Here is a 20816-nt window from a genome sequence, read left to right on the forward strand (position 1 = left end):
TATACAACATAGCAGTTACAGTGAAACTGACTCTCGGATAAGGAACAACTCTAAACAATGTTCACTATAATAAGTGCTGCAAATAGTAAAAAATACAAAAAAAATATTTGGTTCCTTTATTGGCCAAAAGATTACATCAATTTTCAACCACCCCTGATAAAGATGGGGTGGTTGAAAAAAACAAGTGGGACTCAGAGTAGGCCTATGTCTAGTTTGTGTAACTCCGTCAAAGAACACTCTAAATTGTTAGACTTGAGTATAGATAAAAGTGGGACTCAGTGTAGGCTTGGGCCTGGCATGTGCAACTCTGTCGAAGAAAACTCTGAATTGATAGTTGCACATCTTAATATTCAATCAATAAAAAATAAAGTAAATGCTCTGGAAGTTTTTCTGAATGATGTCAAGTGCGATGTACTGTGCATTAATGAACATTGGTGTACTCATGATGAGTTGCACACATACTCACCAGTATGCTACATATTGGCTGCAAGCTACTGTAGAAATGTGTCCTATGGGGGTGTGGCTATATTTGTGAGAGACTATCTTCAAAGTTGTTGTGAGGTTGTGAACATTGTCTCTTTGTGCGAACTGAAGCAGTTTGAGGCAGCTGTGATCGCTTTCACTTCAATTAACTTATTAGTTGTGTCTGTATACCGTACTCCGGATTCCTCTGTAGAAATTTTCACCGCAAAGATGTCCAAACTCTTTGACACTCTTGACAACATGGTAAAATATAGAAACTTTAAAATTTTAATCGCTACTGACATGAACCTAGATCCAAGAAACAATGACAGTCAAGTTAAAAATTTTTTAAACATGCTAAAGTCCTATGACTGTTTTTGTCTGAACTCTACCAACCCGTAACTCTTCCTGTTTGGATAACTTTATTTCCAACCTGCAGCCTACAACTTTTATCTGTGAAACAACACCCCCTCATCTCTCCGACCACAGTGGACTTCTTCTGAAAATGAGCTTCCTTGGCCTAACTAAGAAAAGTAAAGTGTTCCCATCAGTTGCAGACTGCACACCGAGAACTATAACTTACAGACTATTGAATGAAAATTGTATTAATAGGCTTAAATGTAGGTTTAAGTCAGATTAACTGGTTAAATGTATTTTTACTGGCAAGTAAAGTTGACGAAGCTTTCCAGTCTTTTATGCAAATTTTAACTGACAATTTCAATGAATGTTGTCCTTTAAAAACAAAAACTATCAAACAGAATAGCAATGAAAGCCGTAACACGGTAAACAAAAATTGGTATACTCCTTACCTTGCTAAAGTTAGGCTACTCCTAGATATATGCTACGAAAGAAGTAAGTCTAATCCTAGCCTAGTGTGTATCCACAGAAATTTGAAGAAATATTACAGAGAGCAAATAGACAATGCAAAAAGAATGGCAAATGATAAGTATATAATGGAATCCAATAATCACTGTAAAGCTGCATGGGCGGTTATTAACTCTGTTACTGGCCGCTTAAACAAAAAAGGTCTAAACCATGATACACCTATTACAGCTGGTGAGTTTAATGACTTCTTTGTAAATATTAATGATATTGTAAATAGAAATAGTGATAGTGTAAGCACTGCTTGACCTATAGATGTATTGAAATCATCGGGTATTAAATCACCCAATTCACCCTCTTTCACTTGGTCTGAAGTGAGCATTGCTGACGTGTGTAATACTGTAAATAAGCTAAGCAATTCTAAATCTGAGGACGTCTTTGGCCTCTCGAATTTTGTGCTAAAAAAAATTATTGAAAACATATCCTGTCCATTAGCGTATTTAATTAATTTTATTCTTAGCATGGGCATTTACCCTCAATGTCTAAAAGTTACTGTCACTGTTCCTATCCACAAGAAAGGAGATAGGTCAAATATAAGCAATTATCGTCCAATCGCCCTTGTGGCTGTTATATCTAAAATAATTGAAAGTATTATGAAAAAGCAAATTGTGAATTTTTTTGAGCATAACCACTTGTTTACACCTGCTCAGTACGGATTCAGGAATAACTTGACAACTGTTAAGGCAGTGGAAAATGTTGTATCTCATGTATTAGAAAGTTTTGAAAACAAGGAAGAAGCCTGTGCACTACTTTTAGACTTAAGTAAAGCATTCGATATGGTACCTCATAATGAACTCATAGAAAAGCTAAGTTACTATGGTGTTGAGCACAAGGAACTGTCTCTGTTCATTTCTTACCTGACTGATCGTTTGCAGTATGTGAGGGTGGGCGCAGACCTGTCTAGTCTTAAGCATGTTACTTGTGGAGTGCCTCAGGGCTCCGTCCTGGGCCCCTTCTTGTTTACTGTTTTTGTAAATGACTTGCCTGCCTTTGTGCCTAACAAAACCATACTCTATGCAGACGACACAACTCTGTTAACATTAGAGATGCGCTAAACGATTACTTTGCCGTACCGATTACAACGATTTACTGGTACAGCTTGGTACCAGTTACTTTTAGTGATTACTTTGTAATCGCGATTACTCTTGCGGACACAACTGCTATCGTAGACTGGGGAACCAGGAATCCGTTTTTTGTCCGCCTGTTCCAACGAATACGATTACATCCTGTACTCACGTTTCCACCCATGACTCAGTCTGCATTCGTCATTTGGTGCATTGACCCCTATTTCAGTTTCAGCAGCAGGTTACAAAGGATGGGGGGAGGAGGTTGGTTGGGGTTTCCAGGAATATGTCTTAGTCATCAGCGCAGCAACCAGATTGGTCGGTTACTCGGTTTATCCCGCGCCCCTTAGGAGGGGGAACTAAACGAATTCCCGTTCCATAAAGTTCCATTATATTTTCATTTCGTCGTCAATATAAGTATACTTCTTGGCTCTCTTGTGGTAAACGTGTAGTAAGCTTAGATTGTAAAACATATTGTGTGTTGTGCAATGTTTATAAAGTGTTAGTTAGTTGCATGGTTATTTCATTGTGTAATAAAGTGTTGTTTGAAATTAAATGGAGCCTCCAGCAGCAAAACGTAAGAAGACGAGTGAGATTTGGAACTTTTTTGATCCAGTAGGTACAAATCAAGCAATTTGTAAGCTTTGTAAAAGGAAATTTTCTTTTACTGGTTCTATTTCTAATTTAAAAAAACATATGGGAAGGAAGCATCCAACAGTTTCATTGCCTGCCGCAACAGTAGAGTTACCAGCTACCAGTAATGAAGACAGAACTAACGTTATTACTGAAGAGACACCTATAGTTTATCGAGTTTTTTCACAATCTCAGCCAGTAGAGCTTCCCGACACAGCTAGACTGTTGCCTTCAGTGATGTTTCCGAGTACGAGTACAATAAACAAGTAAGACTACCACAGATGTAACAGTCCCCTTTGTACACGTTACCATCAAAGAAAAAACAAACACCAATTACGTCATTTGTGCCTAAAAAAATCACACCATCGGATAAAAATAAAATTGACTTGGCCATATTAAAAATTATTTGCTTGGGATTTTCAGCCATTTTCAATGGTAGAGGACAGAGGCTTTAAAAATCTCATGGAAACTTGCTGTCCTTCCTATAAAATACCTGGTAGAAAATATTTTTCTAACTCAATGATGCCAGCTATTTTTGAAGAAACCCGCACTACACTTAAACATACTTTAGAGAAGGAAGCAACAAGTGTTTGTCTTACAACAGACATATGGACATCAAAGTAAAAAACGACAGTTATATGGGCATCACAGGCCACTACATAACTGAAGATTTTTCAATGAAAACAGTACTTTTTTCAATGCTCAGTTTTCGAAGAAACCCATACTGCTAAAAACTTAGCAGACGAAATTTTTTTCAGCTATAAATGAGTGGGATATAAAAAATAAAGTATCCATGATAGTTTCAGATAATTGTTCAAACATTACTAGTGCAGTAACAAAAGTGTTGAAGATGAAACACTATGGCTGTTACGCTCATAAGTTAAATTTACTTGTCCAACAATCATTACATCCTGTTGAAGACCTGATAAAAAAAGTCAAAACTATAGTCTCCCACTTTAAACGTAGTAACAAAGCATCACAAAAAACTGATTAAGTATCAGGAGTTGCAGGGAGCCAAACAGCCTAAAAGGATCTTGCAGGATATTGCTACAAGATGGAACTCTACGTTCTACATGTTACAAAGGTTCGTAGATTTGGAAGAGGCTATAAAATATTCCCTAGCAATCCTGGATACCGATTTGACCCCATTAAGTTCGGATGAGTGGGAAATTTGTAAGCAGTTGTGTGACGTCCTACGCCCATGTGAAGAAGTTACCAAAGAGATGAGTAGCGAAAAATATTTGAACGCCAGTAAAGTAATCCCAATAACAAGGGGTTTGAAGTCTGCTCTTAAGAAAATTTCTGTTAATGTTACTAAAGAAAGTGTGTGAAAAGACGTGCTTAATTCCATGCTCAAAAGCTGTGATGACAGATTTCCGAACTTGGAAAAAAGTAAAACCTTAAGACTTTGCACATTCCTCGATCCCCGCTATAAACATCACATGTTTCTAGAAGAATCTACAACCATTGAAATCAAGAAAGACCTGTGTGATTTATTAGTTGGAGTCATAAATCAAAAAAGAAATGAACAAAATCCTGAGGACCTCAGTGATAATGAAGTTGAACCAGACCAAGAAACAGAATCTACCGAGAAAAAGATTTCAGTTTGGGATGATGTTGAGGAAATAATTGCTAAAGTGAAACCGAAATCCAATCCCACTTCAATGGCAATCCAAGAGGTAATTAATTATTACTTTTTTATATTTTCAAAAATTACAAAAGTTACATTTGTAACCCCCTTTGTTCATTTTAGGTTGAACGACACAACGTACATTTTGTTTACTTTTTGCATTCCAAGCTAACCTAACCATTAAATTCATTGAAAAAAATGTTTTTAAAATAAACCCTACAGTTTTTAACTTTTTTTAAACCTACAAATTTTATTCTAAATTGTTACAGATACAAAAATACATGGATGACAGTCCAATATCTAGGAAAAAGGATCCACTGGAGTGGTGGAAATGCCACAAAAACATTTATCCCCATCTAGCCACAGTATTTATTCGGAGCTGTGGCATTGTCGCAACATCCGTCCCTTGTGAGAGGATGTTCTCTAAAGCTGGTTATTTTATAAGTGACAGAAGAACCCGTTTAACAACAAAAAAAGTAAATGAACTGATGTTTTTAAACACAAACCTAAAGTAGACCAAGACTTTTAAAACTGCAACTCTGGTGAATCGAGGGTAGGCCTACAGTTCTTCGAAACTCATTGTTTTGTATGTAATTACACCTACATAATTAATATTAATGACTCTAGTTGATCTTTTGATATTTTTTCTATTATGATGTTATGAAGTACTATCTTATTATAATTATGTCATTTCTGTTAATTTGTTCCTATTTCGTATTTAATGCCTAAGTATAAGTTTACCTCAAACAAAACAGACTGATACATGTTATTTTTTCTTAATTTAGATGTGTTTTTTATAATGTTATTCGATACAAGAAATATTGATTCTCGGAAATGATTTTTCTTTATATATGGTTTGTATATAGTTAGTTACAGTTATCTGCAATATGTTTTTTTCATTTAGGTTATTTGCACATAAAGGAATCCCAAAGACTTTTGTGATGTTAGCAATCATAAAAAGATTAAATAGATGGTTTGTTTAAGATTGTTGGTATATTATTTAAAATATACTTGTTACTCTCGTAAATACGAAATAAACAACAGCTGAAAACCCTAATTGGAATTTCTGAGTTTTTTTTATGAACCTGACTTTAATCTGAATATTTCTGAGTCACAATTTTTTTAACCATAACGTTTTAACTACTGTAAGTAGCAAATGGAAAACTCACACATTTTTTGTTTGCCATTCAGTAAGTTCAGTAATATGATAAACCAGTACTATTTTTAATGCCTGACTTTAAACATTTAATTCTGTCTTGATTATATTTTTGTTTTAATATTTAGATAATAAGATACGGTAACTCAAATGAATTATTTTAAATACTGATTCTCGTATAATTGAGTACAAAAAAGTAGAGGCTATCAAATATGTTGTACTCAATGCTTGCTATGCAATTTACTCAGTAGTACCATTGAATTTTAGTTCAGCTCGATTACTAATACAAGTACTATGCCAAGTAATCGCTTAGATTTGCAGTAGTAGGGAGGGGCTCATCACGAAAACTGTTACACGTAACTGTTACTGCTAGACAGTAGCCGCGTAGCCGCGTTCGGTGAGGAAGTGATTACTTTGTACCTGGTACTCGACGCCTAGAGTAATCGATTACTTTTTGAGAGGCGAGTACCAGTTACAAAGGAGCGATTACAGTTTACTTGGACCCACCTCTAGTTAACATCAGGTAAAGATCGTAACCTGAATAATATAATTTTGAATTACATGAAAGAAAGATCCCACATATGGTTTCATGCAAACAAATTAAAGGTTAACCAAGAAAAAACAGAAAACGTTGTATTTAGTTTAAGTAGTGGACCTAAAGGCTCTGAAAATAAATCTGTGAAACTTCTAGGAATTAATCTAGATTCTAGCCTTACTTGGGGTGTTCATACCAACTCACTCTGCTCTCGCCTTTCTAGAGTTATCTTTTGTTTAAAGAAACTCAAGTTATGTACAAGTCCTAGTATACTTATCAATGCCTACTTTTCACTTTTTCACTCTCACCTTTTGTATGGCACTATTCTTTGGGGCAACTCTGCTGGTGCAAAGGAAGTATTTAAATGTCAAAAAAAAGCTATTCGATGCCTTGTGAACATAAGTGAAACAGATTCTTGTAAACCTTTTTTTATAGAGCTAGGCATACTAACGCTGCCAAGTATTTACATTTTGCAAAGCCTGGTTTTTTATCAAAGAAAATCTGACTTCGTTTGGCCTAAGAAACTCTGTACATTCTTATAATACCAGATCTGTAAACTTAATTGATGTGAAATATACTAGGCTGAGCAAATCCCAACATAGCTATATCTACATTGGTACAAAACTATTTAATAAGTTACCTCTCAACGCCAAAACAATGAGCACTAAGAACTTTAAGAATATGTTAATTAAGTGGCTAAAAGTGAAAGCCTTTTATTCAATTGAGGAAGTTTATTTAAGTGATTTTAATAACATTGAATGTTGAATTTTAAACTAGTTTTAAGGAATTTTAATTAGTTGTAAATGTTGAATTTTAAACTGGTTTTAAGGAATTTTAATTAGTTATAAGAAATGTGACAATTGATGTGGCCTAACTCATACCAGCTCTGACATTGTTAATACTTTTAAGTGGGACAACAATAAAGATTCTTGATTTCTTGAAGATATCGCATTTTTGAATCTGCCCAACTCTGGCAAGAACTGCAGGTCTCCAGCTCAGATTGCAATCGTGTATGTTTAAAGGCGCGTTTCCACTGAGGCGACATGTGGCATGCGGCACTGTCGCATGTAGCACGGTGTATTTCAAGTCAGGCAACACGCTGCGACATGTAGCATGCAGCACTGACGCATACTACTTGTTGCGAAGTGTCGCTAGACGAATGCCACACTGTGCTACAAAAATACAGTGTGTCGCACGCTGTTGCCATTATCCAGACAGAGGTGGATGAGTGCGGCAGTAGACGGGCCGACATGGAGTGGAGTAATAAAAAAAAACTACATTATTTATTGAAGACTACCATAATACAACAGAGCTATGGGACAACAGAAGTGCGTTTTATAAAGATAGAAATATAAAATGTAACACATTAAAACAACTAGCTATCAAGTACGACTGTTCAGTTACTGATTGAAAAAAGAAAGTAAAAAAATTTGAGATCTGCTTTTCATTGGGAACATAACAGAATCACTAAACCGAAGAGTGGCTCATCTCCGAAAAAAGAGAAATGGTTTGCGTACAATCTCCTGACATTTTTTTAGATGTTGACATCCCAAGAGAAACATTTTAAACAGCAGAGAACTCTGAGGTAAGTTAATTAAATTTAGGATTAGGAACAGAGTGTCTTTATATACACGTCTCAGTAATTATCTTGCCAAGACATCTTTCCTTCTTGTGACATGAAGTATCTTGCGAATTCATCTCTAACGGCTTTAGCTTCCTCATTTGACTTCCGTGGTTTGCGTTGTAAATTCACCATGCCCGTGTCATCTTGAACTACTGCCCTCCATGATCCTGAAATAACACTCCCATCCTGTGTATCAATGTCTAAGGTTCCATAAGGTGCATAAAGAGGTCTTGATCTAGTGCTTTTCCTTAAAAAGTTGTGTAGATATATACACGCAGATGTTAAAGTCACTGCATTTTTAACATTTAGCATTAAAGGTTTTCGAAAAACACGAAACACTGATGCTAACAATCCAAAAGTGTTTTCAATCACTCTTCTTGCACGTGCTTGTCTGTAATTGTATATTCTTTTTTATAGAACCTTTTTCCTGATGTCCTGAATAAGGTTTCATAATGTGTAACTGTAAGGGAAACGTATCGTCTGCCACTAAAACATAAGGAGATAACACATCACTTCTTGGAATGAGAGTTCATTTTTTGCAGTTTTTGGAAAAATGAAGTTTGACGAAATACTCCTCCTCCGTCTGAAATCCTCCCTTGACAACCAATATTTGCGTACAAAAAACAATAGTTAGCATCTGCAATCCCCATCAAAACAATGCTGAATGACCCCATATAATTGAAAAACAAGCTACCACTCTTCACTGGGCTCTGAAACTGGTGTCTGCTTTTTTCACCAAAGGAGTGACCTTTTCGATTAAGTAGTCAAAATCCTGCCTATTCATACGTGTGAAATTTTTAAACAAACTACCATCATTTGAAAGGAGTTTTTTCAAAAAATTCCTTGCGATTGTCACCGCTTTTAACAAATAAATCTCTGATCCACCACCTAGGCTTCTTCCTACTTCTTCTTCTGCCATTTGCGAGGATCAAATAAGCAGCAGCTATCACTGCTTCTGAAGGCGTGACGCACACTACTGACAGAAAAATGTTGCACGACTTGAAATGTTCTGGGTCTTGCTACAAGTAGCAAGTGACAACTGGCGACATATTTATTGGGCAACAAACTACTTGCAACAAAGTATGAAGACGCACGGTACACATATAGCAACAGAACGATACTTATAGCATGCTACATGACGCATATATTGTTGCCTCAGTGGAAAATGCGCCTTTACACAGAACGCTAAGGTTAGCTTCTGGAATATATTTGTCAAGAACTAACAAAAAGGAACTGGAACGGCAGACTCTATCCCAGTAGAAGGAAAACGTAGATTACAATAAGTAAAAAAAAAACTTATTTTGATAAAGAAACACGTACACTGATGTATTTAATGCATGAAAGATAAGCATACCACATGTTAATTATAATGCAATAATTCAATACATTTTTATGTAAAGCTCATGCAATATCTGGATATCAAAACAAATATTACAATCACGTTTTTAAGTTCTCGTACATTTTATATTTCTGATTTTAATGAACAGCTTTACTTATAGTATACAAATATCGGCAAGATGTACTTATCACTCAATACTTTTTAAAAAGAGAAATATTTTACAGACCAAAGTGTTGGTTAAAAAACCCTCAAAACGCAAACTGAGAACCAATGGTTTATGTGATTTCCAAACCAACACAAACAGCTGAGAAGGCTTGCAGTCAGGATCTGTCGATGGTCATCCTAGTTTGCTAATAGCCTATTGTGAATGTGAAAGTTTTTATTTATTGACTTCTATCCTTTAATCGCTCAGAAACAACTAAACTAGTCAAGTTAGAATTTGTTACTTACTCTAGAGCAAGGGCTCTCAACCGGTGGGTCGCGACCCCCAGGGGGGTCGCGGGACGGGTCTGGGGGGGGGTCGCGAGATAGGTGATAAATGAAAAAAAAAAACTCAGGCCATATATACCATATGAGCGGCGAATATCAAATGAAGCGACCATGTACTTATTTAGAAACTGAGTTGAGTCCGCTTGTTAAATAAAATAAGTATATTTAATCAATTTACAATTAATCAATACTATTTTAAAATACAACTATAATTAACAAAAAGGAAAAAAAAATGGTGAGAGCTTTAAATGACTCTACATCGCTGCTAAAAATGATGGTGCCTGACGAGCCGCTTGTATCGTAACGTAGGCCTTATTGTTGTGAGACAAAATTTGTTTATTCTAAAAAAGGCACACTACACAAAATACATTGCAAAAAATATTTTTTTTAAGTCCAGCAGAATAACTTAATGAGAAACTTGAGCTTGCTTTGAATTAACTAACTGTAGAATGCCTGGGTTGATTTTTGTCAAACACAAAATAATATCATTTTCTAGTGCCAAACGATTTCTTGGTTTGGTTTTTAAATTCACCATTGTGGAAAATCCTTTTTCACAATATTGTAAGAAGTAGAAAAAGGTAATCAAAATCTTCAATGCTACTTTGGTCAATTCTGTGTGTTGCTTCTTTATACTTAGCCAAAACTTGTCGGGACAACATCGTCAAGAGGTAGTTTCAATGACTGATCACTTGATATATCTATCAGTTCATCGTGGAGGCCAGCATTCAATTCAGCTTTTTGAACAGCTTTTTCGGAAATTGGTTTTGTTATCCACACAGATCCACTTGCATCTTTAACAGGAATATAATCATTCAACTGCTTCATCAAGGCTTCAAGGTGTGATGATATGAGTAATGAGAGAGATGATGTGTCAATGGATGTGTCACCAATACTTGAGACATACTCCTTGAATTCTTGTGTAAGTTGGAAATTTTCAAAGTCTTCATCTTTTATTCTTATATTCCAAAGAGTAAGTTTTCTTACAAATTCATTTACTCGGTCTTGAGCATACAAAATAGTTGTTTTCTGGTCCTTGTAGGGATGAGTTCAAAATGTTGAGATGAGAAAAAATATCAGCTAAGTAAGCAAGCTTTATTAACCATTTTTCATCGCTGAAAAAATGGGAAAGTTCATGTTTACTGTCCATTAAAAAAAGCAACATTTCTGATCTCAATTTAAACAGCCTACTCAACACGTTACCCCGGGACAGCCATCTCACTTCGGTGTGGAGTAGCAAATGTTTTGTGCAGGGCTCCTACCTCTTCACACAAGTTTTCAAGTAATTTACTCTGCAATGGTCGACTCTTGACTTAGTTAACAACTTTGATAGTCTCAGCCAAAACTTGACGCAAGTCATCCGGCATTCCTTTAGCTGCCAAAGCTTGTCTACGTAAAAAACAATGCACCCAGTTTGCATTTGGCATTAACGTTTTTAACCTGGCAATCAATCCGCTGTTTTTACCCGAAAGGGCTCTTGCACCATCACTACAAATTGAAACACATTTGTTCCAATCAATTTCAAATGGTTCAGTTGCCTCAATGAACACTTTAAAAAGACTTTCACTTGTGGCATGGTCTGGCTGTCTTTTTGCATACAAAGGCTTACTTTACGATGTTACAAGAAGGGGGTCGCCTAAATTCTGAACCTAAAAAGGGGGTCGCAGCGTTGAAAAGGTTGAGAACCACTGCTCTAGAGTGATACTTATATAAAGTTTTCAAATTGATATATTCCACTGGTTTTAAATATTCCATTTAAATATGTGTAGAAATAAATGTAGCTGCAATATCCAAACATTTTGATAATATTAGTTTTCTAATTAATTAGGTCATAATTATTTTAAAGTTTAATATTTAGAACAAAATACTACTGTGCAACGTGAATAAAAACATTTTTTTTTATTTATATATAGATTTTCAATATGTGTGAGATAAGGGCCTCATAAACCAAAAATTTACTTCAAAAATGATTTTACAATCAGATTAGCAACATTAAGCAATAAAAAAAAGGGGATGATCTATGTTTTGGAGAAAGCTTAAGTATACAATTCTGTTAAAATTATCCATCGTACACCAGAACATTCATATATGAAAAAATTTCAACATTATGACTGATCTTTGGAACATGCAGTACATCTTTCATACGAGTATATCAGCAACTTAGGAAACCCTTTTCTCCGTTATCTTGATAAGTTGTAACAATAGCCATATGTTTATTCACATTTAACAACATCGTTGTGTTAAGAGCATTAAAAAAAATGAATAATTGAGGTATAGAATTCCAAATCGTTTCTAATTTACAAAACTCATTTTAGGTCAAATCACGAAAAACTCTAAATAACTTTAGACAGGGATTGGCACTATATTTCTTTCTACAGTGACAAATAACAATCATTTAATTATTTTTGAAAGAGCAATAAAGGTATATTTACTTATGTAAGAAAAAAAATGTTTTAAATATTTGATAAGGTTGGTTTAGGAACATCTACTGCTGGAATGAATATTCTTTTAGAACACTACCCTGGGTGATTAAAAATGAAACTAAATAGTTTTGTTCTTTTAATGGTTATTTATTTCATTACAATTTTTCGATATTTTTGGGATAAGCAATGGTTTGGAAACCAGAGCATTAAAAACTACCCACAATTATTTTAATAAATAAGTATGTAGTTTGTAATAATAACATCATTTATTTACCATTAACAATAAATATGCATTGGTAATTGAACATTGAATAAATATTAAAAATAATACAATAACAAAATGAAAATATAAGACTAAATAATTTATAACATGTGAAAACCTAATGTTTGAAATGTAAATAATTTTTTATAAACTTATATTGCCTTCATACTGTCATTTATGCAATATTTTACGTGTTGAAAATGTATACAATTTTGATATTTAAATATTTTTATAATGTTTTAGTATATAAATATTTAGCTAAGCTATAGGGTTGTTAAAGCATTTATTTTAGTCCACCTTAATTCTTAGAAAATATAACTAAAAAACGCACTATTTACACATTTTTATTACACTAAGCATATGTTACTATTTATTAATGTTACTAAGAATTAATTACTATTTTAATACAAAAATTCAACATCCCTCCATATTTTAAAATGCACTGGTTAAATTTGTAAACGACTATGAATATTTTAAATTTTTTTATTCAAAAGAATTTGGCACAATATGGCCAAAAATATTGTTCATGGAATTTTTCCATATTATGCTTCTCTATTTATTTATGAACAAGAATAATGTAAGAAAAAGTTATTTTCAAAAACATGTTATTTTTATATTTATGTTGTGTTCTTGAATACTGCAAGTATATCTATAAACTTTAAACATAATTTGATTTTCAGTGTATTTGTTCTATTGCATTTGTATATTATGGTTTGTAAAAGAATACAATGTATATTATTGATTACTAGAAAGTTATAAAAGAAATGAGTTATTTTATTAACTTAAAATAACATTTCATTGTTGTAAGGCTTGTCAAGAAATAAGGATATTTAACACTAAAAAAAAGAACTTTCTAGATAAAATACATCTCAGGTAAAAATTATATCAACCATATGAATATTAATTTCAAAGTTCCAATTGTTAGAGTTTTTAAAACAAAATCAAGAAAAGTTCCGTTAAATTTAATTTGATGGACAGATTTATGCAGTGTACTTTTAGTATACCCAAGAAGTGCTATACTTTGAATTATTTGTTTATAAGTATTGTGCAACATTAAAATATAACATTTATTTAATATATAAGTTTGTTTATTAAATTTCACAATGATTCCAGGTAAAAGTGGACTTTTTATTATCACTAAATAAACTATCCGTTTTCATTCGAGAGTTTGGAAATTAGGTAGGCATTTTTCTTATAAAAAATATATTTATTAATAGAATTAGTATAAATATTTTTCCTCCCAAAACTAAAGTTACAAATTATGGTAGTAGAATGTTGAAAATAGTTATTTGTAAATAAAGTCCAGTGTTATAATTTGAAGAATTAAATAGATTTGTTGTTTTTCTAATTCAGAGTTTTGTTTTGGTAACATCAACCACTTAAGTGTTTTTATAAATATAAGGACTTGCAGGCCAGATTGTTTTTTGAAACTATAAACTTGCATATACTGTAGTTTTAAGCAATATTATTCTTTTATAATGTGTTCTCTTGTATAAAATCATGTTTCTCATCTTTAACCAAATACAATAAATAACTTAGTAATGGTTTTTGGGAAAAACCCCTAAAGTAAGACATTGAATAGTTAATTAATCTATTGCCAATCATCTTAAAATAGAAAATATTAAAATAAATATACTGTATTTTCGGGACCTATGCAACCCCCATAGTGATATTTCACTGGGCTAAGTATCAGTATTATTATAAAAATTCTACACTAACTTGTTTCAAATCCAGTAGAAATATTTGTATTGGGGTAAATTCAGTTTTCTCTGTTGTGGAAATTGAAAATTGGTAAAGATTTTTATAGCAGAATCCAATGTTTATCAATGCAGAAACCCCCAATGTTCTTTCAATTGTTTATCTCTGAAATTCAATTAAAACATTGCTACATTGTAATGTAATCAAACCCATTTTAAATATGTTCAATACAATGTCAATTGTAAAGTTATTTAGAAACGTTAATTTAAGAAAAAGCAAATTTTGTTTGAAGAAAACTATTTAAAAGTATCTCTCTCCTCTTAGTTTCAAGGTAGATACAAATATTCTATCATATTATTTGATTAAAATTAAACTTTCTACAAACTGATAAAATTCCTTATCTATAATACACCTGATTTCATTCCAGTATTGATTATTTACACTGAAACAATAACTTAGGAATGTTTACAGAACGTACTAACGTTCAAACGTACCATATGAATGAAAAATGAAGTAAAAATAAATTATTATTAATAAAAGATACAACATATTTTGTTTTATTTTACACACATCAAAGCTTACAGCTTGTTAAACTACACTAATCCTGGTAACAATGCTAAATTATTAGTGCTACACCTAAAAACTAACCTTTTTAAAAATATATTAAATTTACAATCCCAACTTCATATAAATAATATTAGATAAGGGTTACTTACTTTTAAAGCATAATATCTCTAAACAATCCTGAAAATGGTAAGAGCCAGGAAAACAAGCATTAAGCTACAAGCAGAAGCCAAGATGTGGCTGGAAGCACTAGAAGGAATTCCTGCAGTGTAGTAAATATTCTTAGGAGACAGTAGGTAAAAGATTTTTTGGCACTGACAATTCAGTAACATTTTTGAAAGCCAGTAACTGTTCGGTGTCCAGAGCTTCGACCTGCTCCTGGGAGAACGAGAGCAACGTCAATGTTGGAATCATCGAGATGTGATTTGGTTTAAGAACCTGTAACAAAAAAAAGTGGAAATCATCCAAGAATTTTCATCTATTGCAGAAATTGTAAGAGAAAGGAATATTATTGGAATATCCCTTGAAATATTATTGGTCTGGCACTGAAGAATGCCATAAATCTGATATGATATGTGAAAGATAATATTCCTGGAAATATAAAGTATAATCTAACCTATATTCCTGTATACCATGTATAATAAAGAATAGTGTAGAAATTAGTACGATAAAACAATCATTTAATAAACGCTCCCTATGAAGTTATTTTTTTTAACCGTGACTCAGATTTTAGTTTCCACAAGACCCTAAGACAACTAATAATAGAATGTTTTATTTTTCTGAAAGATACATCAAGTGTATAAATCTAAACCTATTTATAAGATTTGTATAGGACTACTCATATTATATAGTATAAAAAGAACAAGGATACAGTACATAAAGAAAATTTAAAAAATAGTTTTATAAAGTACTTAGTATATTTAATACATATTTTCTTTTTTATCCATTTATTTTATTACTTTTCCTTTTTTAATTCCTAGCTGCAACAAAATATTGTTGTACAGAACAATTTTTTAAACTGATATAAAGCAATGTTTAAAAAAATATAGTTTCAAAAGGGAGAGCACATGTTGAGGTTTCTTTAAAAATGTAAGTAATTTTAAAACACAAGACAATTAATAATTTTACATGCCTTAAATTCTCACCAATACAAGTAAAGTTAATGTTTTGAATTTTGATTCTTTAAAGCATTTGTATATTTGTAACAAAATCAATATATTCATGTTTCAAGAGCCAAGATTTTCATTTCCTTAAAAACAGTTTAAGATTTTTACATTCTCTAATAGTTTTTGCAATTAAATTAAACATTTTCGGCCCTAAAAAGTAATCACACTTTGTAAAGAAGGTTAAGTATTAGGCTTAGCAACCAATATCTCATTTAACCTCAATTTATGCTTAAAACACATTATTCAATTCTGATAATAAATTGTTGAACATGGCGGTGTAGCAGTTGCAGTCTTGTCCGACAAAATAAAGTACTTTTAATGTTACACAAACTATTTGAATTAAGTATTAAAAATAGCAAACTGATGTAATCCTAAGTTATAAAAAAAGTGAAGACAAAACCAAATTACTAGAAAACAAGGAAGTAAATTGAATGCAACTGGCTCAAGAGATGTGGTACAGTAATCATGTGTGTGAAGTTTTGTAGCTTCGTCTGATATGGTTACAATAAAATTCAGCCATTCTTGAACTTACACATAAGATCAGTATTGAAACTTTCGAGTGCTGCCATTTTGCTTATGATTAACCTTTTGAGATCTAATTTGCGGCATGCTGTTCTACTAATTAAGACCTTTAAAATGGTATGCACATTGACTAATGCTTACATTTAAGATTTTCCACTGACTCTTATAGGCCATCCCTCTGAGGTGGTGAAACTGGTGAACTGATTGCATCAAAAAGTTCAGTTTTTATGCCCTATGTCGCTTTACAAAGTTTTATGATTGTACATTTACAAATATAAAAATATTAAATCCGTTCAAGACCTTTCAGCACTCCTGTGTACTATTTTATGAATGACTAGATGTTTCCCCGATGCTTCACAAAGCTTTTCATAAGCTTTGCCCGTGTATGAGCACTTCTGATTCAAGTGAATTATATTTCCAATGCCGATGTAGAGTTTGTCTTGTTGCCAATATAAAGAAAAACTGTCAAAAGTAATGTTGTTTATAGCCATTGTACACATACATGTACCTTATTAAGAAGCGGTCTCTAACACTCAAGGTTTAAGATTTAACCAGAAATTTTAGTTTTAAAGACAAATATACATCGTAACTTAGCGCCTTCAAATAGTGTTTGACTATTGAACATATGCAAAATATCGTGTAATTGCAGTTTATAATGTGCAGGCGCTTTGATAACTTTTATCTTTTTGCAGCGCCACCTGGTGGTGAGTTACATCAAATGGGTATAGCATATAAACCTTCTACGTGAAAAAATATATATACATACAAAATCTTCATATTTGATCTATCAAATAGTTTTACGATTCTATAAAGGACATACAGACAAACATTCATGTTGATATAACTTGTTTTCTGAACCAACCTTAAATGACTACTGTTGAGACATTTGACTGCAGCTGGTTGAAGCGCTACTAGAGGCTTGCTTGGCAAATCTATCAGCTTCTCTCTCCACTCGTTCCAGTTGTAGTCCTGCACACAGAGGCATACAGTCTGTTACAATCTATTTTATTTTACCAATTCTCACAAAGGAATTATTTGCTAATATTTATAGTTAACTCCCACCATCCGTTTGTACTCCAATAACATTATCATTGTTTTAATACCTAAAATCATTTTATTAATTCATTTTGATTTATTTTGTTGTATTTTGGTTCTATCCGAAGGCCACTATTTTTGGAAAATTTTGTATTACCGAGGATCTAAAAAAAACTGCATTATCACAAAGAATATACATTATTTGAACTACTGTGAAAATGATATGGCATTATGATAATTCTTTTTTCTTTTCTGCCTTCCAAAAGGAAGCGATGTCGGCGAGAAGTATGTCACTCTGTCCCTAAGTACTATTTGTTATTAGAATATACAAGAAGGTAAATACATATGTACCCAGGGGCGTCGCCAGCCGATGACTCGGGGGGGGGAGGGGAGGGCAAGCTGATATGGAAATTGAGAAAAATATGATAGTGGTCATCAGATTCTTTTTTGATGTGGTTTAATTAAAACATAATTTTTGTAAACTTCTCGACCAGTCAAGTCAAGACTTTGGGTAGCTTTACATTTGGTTAACTTTTTTTAGAATCTCTGGGGGTTGGGGCAGCTGCCCCTCCCTGCTTGCCTTTGGTGACACTCTTGTATGTACGTATTATATTTGACGTACTATAAAAAGTTAAGGCGCTCATTTGATTTGAACTTGAATTTAGGTACTATCTCGAGGGATGTTTTTCTATTTTTGCTAGATGTTGTGGGGTGACACAACATGTATATCTATATAACAAACTCATTACACACAAATTATTGGTTAACCCTCCATCGGTGCGCTAAAACGGAGTTTTCCTCCGTGTATGTTTTATTATTAAAAATAGTACTACTTTTCTGATGTCGGCAGTCGTTTCCCGCAGTGTACTTCACGAGGCATCTTTCGGGGGAACGAAACAATAGCCTCCCGCTTTTATTTATCAAAATGTGTCAGTATATGGTCTACTTTCCGTGCGTGACTGGACGATTCCTCCGTGAGCGCCCGATGGTGTGTTTGTAGTGCTTGGACGAAATCACCGTGAGCTCCTTATTGTGTTTAGTTTTTATGTTGTAATAAATCCGTGTGCGCCTAAATGTGTGACCTGTGATGGGTTTCTTTTTAAATTTTACTATATATTTTATTTTGAATTTTGTGAAATGGAGAATGAAGACGAGGAGACTTGTTTAGTACAGTACCATTCTGTGCTAGGGAACATTTTTCAGTAAATGATTATGGAGTAAAGTTTGTTGAACATTGTCGCTATAACAAACCAGAAGGAAAAATATTTTGAAATTTTGTGCAGTGTGTAAAAAAATTTTTAGTAAAGAAATAAATTTTTTATTTCAGACGCAATAATTGACATTACAATTGTATAATATCTCAAGAATTGAAGTAAGTTGTTTTTGTAAGAAGTTAAAAACTAAGTTAATTTCCATACATATATTTACAGAAGGTTAAACATTTTGGTAATTATCATATTAACCGCCGGGGCGGAAAAATACGAGAGTTTGTTTTGCGTTCTTAACTTATTGGAATCGTCCTATATAAAAAAAAGTATAAGGTTTGATGGGGTGGAAAATGAGAAATAACGAAGTTGTAGAAAATAAAAAATTAAATAACTTTCCAGTAATATCTCCATGTTCTACATCCACGTCTAGCGTCACGTGACCTTTTGTGGCCAATGATTGAACCTCGTGATGATGACGTCATCGGTTTGCGCCGCCATCTTTGCAAACGTAAATGAGAGAAATTACAGAAATGAGCAGAATTTTGATCAAAAATTAAATAATGTTTTTCTTAATTTTCGAGAAAAAAATTAATTACGAGTGCCTCCGGCCTTCGGTGCTGCCGAAGCCCGCGCTGATGTCAATAAAAGAAAAACATCCCTCGAGATAGTACCTATCAGTAAAATATAAAATTCTCTAGAGGGGCTGATCAAAAATATAAATTGAAATGTAATGCAAATGGCAATTATGTAAAGTTTAAAAACTAAATAAATCATGAAAAACTCAAATATATAGATGGATATTAACAGAGAACACTTACCATTAGTGTGTTGGCGGATATAGCTAAACAGCAGCAACAAAAAAGTGGTCTATCACAACGAAACGACACAGTCTCCCGGTTTAAAAACACCACTCGACCGCACGACGAACAAATACACTCATTTTTAAAAATGCCCTGTTCTATTAAAAAAGAGATAATTTTCGTTTCGGTTAAAACGTAAGCTCTTTACGAAACACTCCGACACACACAATTCACTAGGGTTGGTTGAACTAGTGGATGGTTGATTCATCATTGTAAACTCACTCACTTCAATCCCGACCTACTGAACACGATATCTTGTGTAGAACTGACCTATGCACCGGACAACTCAGATAACAGGTATGCTATCAGGCTGCTATCAGTCCCGGGCCGCAGATAATATTCCAAGTAAACAGATTATCGAGACACAGCACACAAACTGAACATTAAAACATTAGAAACTTTACCACTTATCAATAAACCCCCTAAAATCATGTTATTTGTCCATTTGCACCCCCTAGTACTATATATATTTTTTGTTCAGGAGGGGTGAGCAGAAATACGTTGGTAACGTCAAATTCGTGATTTGCCGCCCCGGCGTTTAATCTTACTGGTACCAACATTTTTACAATTAATTGCATTATTCCTTAAAATTAATCATGTTGTTTATTATACAATAACATTTTTTAAGATTTTGGAATTTCTTATTTGGAAAATTCATTACATAAGAGTGTAATTTTTATTAAATTTCTAAAAATGAATATATTACATTGTAATTAAATCAGTAATGAATATTTAAACAAATAAAAACAGTTTAAACGATTATGATATCCATTATTCGCCAACCTGGAGGAAACCTCCGTGAGCGCCTGATGGTGATTTCTAATTTTAAGCGCCCGATGGAGGGTTAAATAGTCAACTCAAGTTAAAGAAAAAAGTTTTAGGTTGATATGTGAGAAACGCCTATAAGTTAAAAGAGAAGTTAAGTTTTTAGAGTTTTATGCTTATCTTGTCAGGATTAACAACATGTTTGAGGGCTATCAAGAAAAGAAAACTTAGAATCATGTTGAGTTGTCTTCATTAGACACATTTTAGCCCTTTTGATCAGATTATTTTATCTAGATTTACAAATTGTTGCTATACATTTAGATTTGTTTGATCAGATCGGATCAGTCTTTTGATGATTGAGGAAAATATTATATTGTATATTTCTTTATTTATGTAAGTTCAAAAAAAGATGCTATTTATTGTTAGTTCTTTAAGAAAACCCCATAAGTTAGGAGACATCAGCACATAAGACAGAGTTGGCTTTTAAAATTTTAAGAGAACC

General features: G+C 33.1%; 1 protein-coding gene across 1 annotated transcript; it reads left to right on the forward strand.

Moving 5' to 3' along the window:
* The first annotated feature begins 4378 nt into the window (after positions 1–4378).
* LOC124371424 (zinc finger BED domain-containing protein 4-like) lies at positions 4379–5401 on the forward strand. The gene is made up of 2 exons (XM_046829756.1): positions 4379–4720; positions 4941–5401. Exons 1-2 carry the CDS (start codon positions 4391–4393, stop codon positions 5184–5186), a joined length of 576 nt encoding a protein of 191 aa, XP_046685712.1. The 5' UTR covers positions 4379–4390; the 3' UTR covers positions 5187–5401.
* Positions 5402–20816: the final 15415 nt, after the last annotated feature.

This window comes from Homalodisca vitripennis, unplaced genomic scaffold (assembly GCF_021130785.1).
Source record: "Homalodisca vitripennis isolate AUS2020 unplaced genomic scaffold, UT_GWSS_2.1 ScUCBcl_1408;HRSCAF=4990, whole genome shotgun sequence".
In the NCBI taxonomy this organism is placed as follows: Eukaryota; Metazoa; Arthropoda; class Insecta; order Hemiptera; family Cicadellidae; genus Homalodisca; species Homalodisca vitripennis.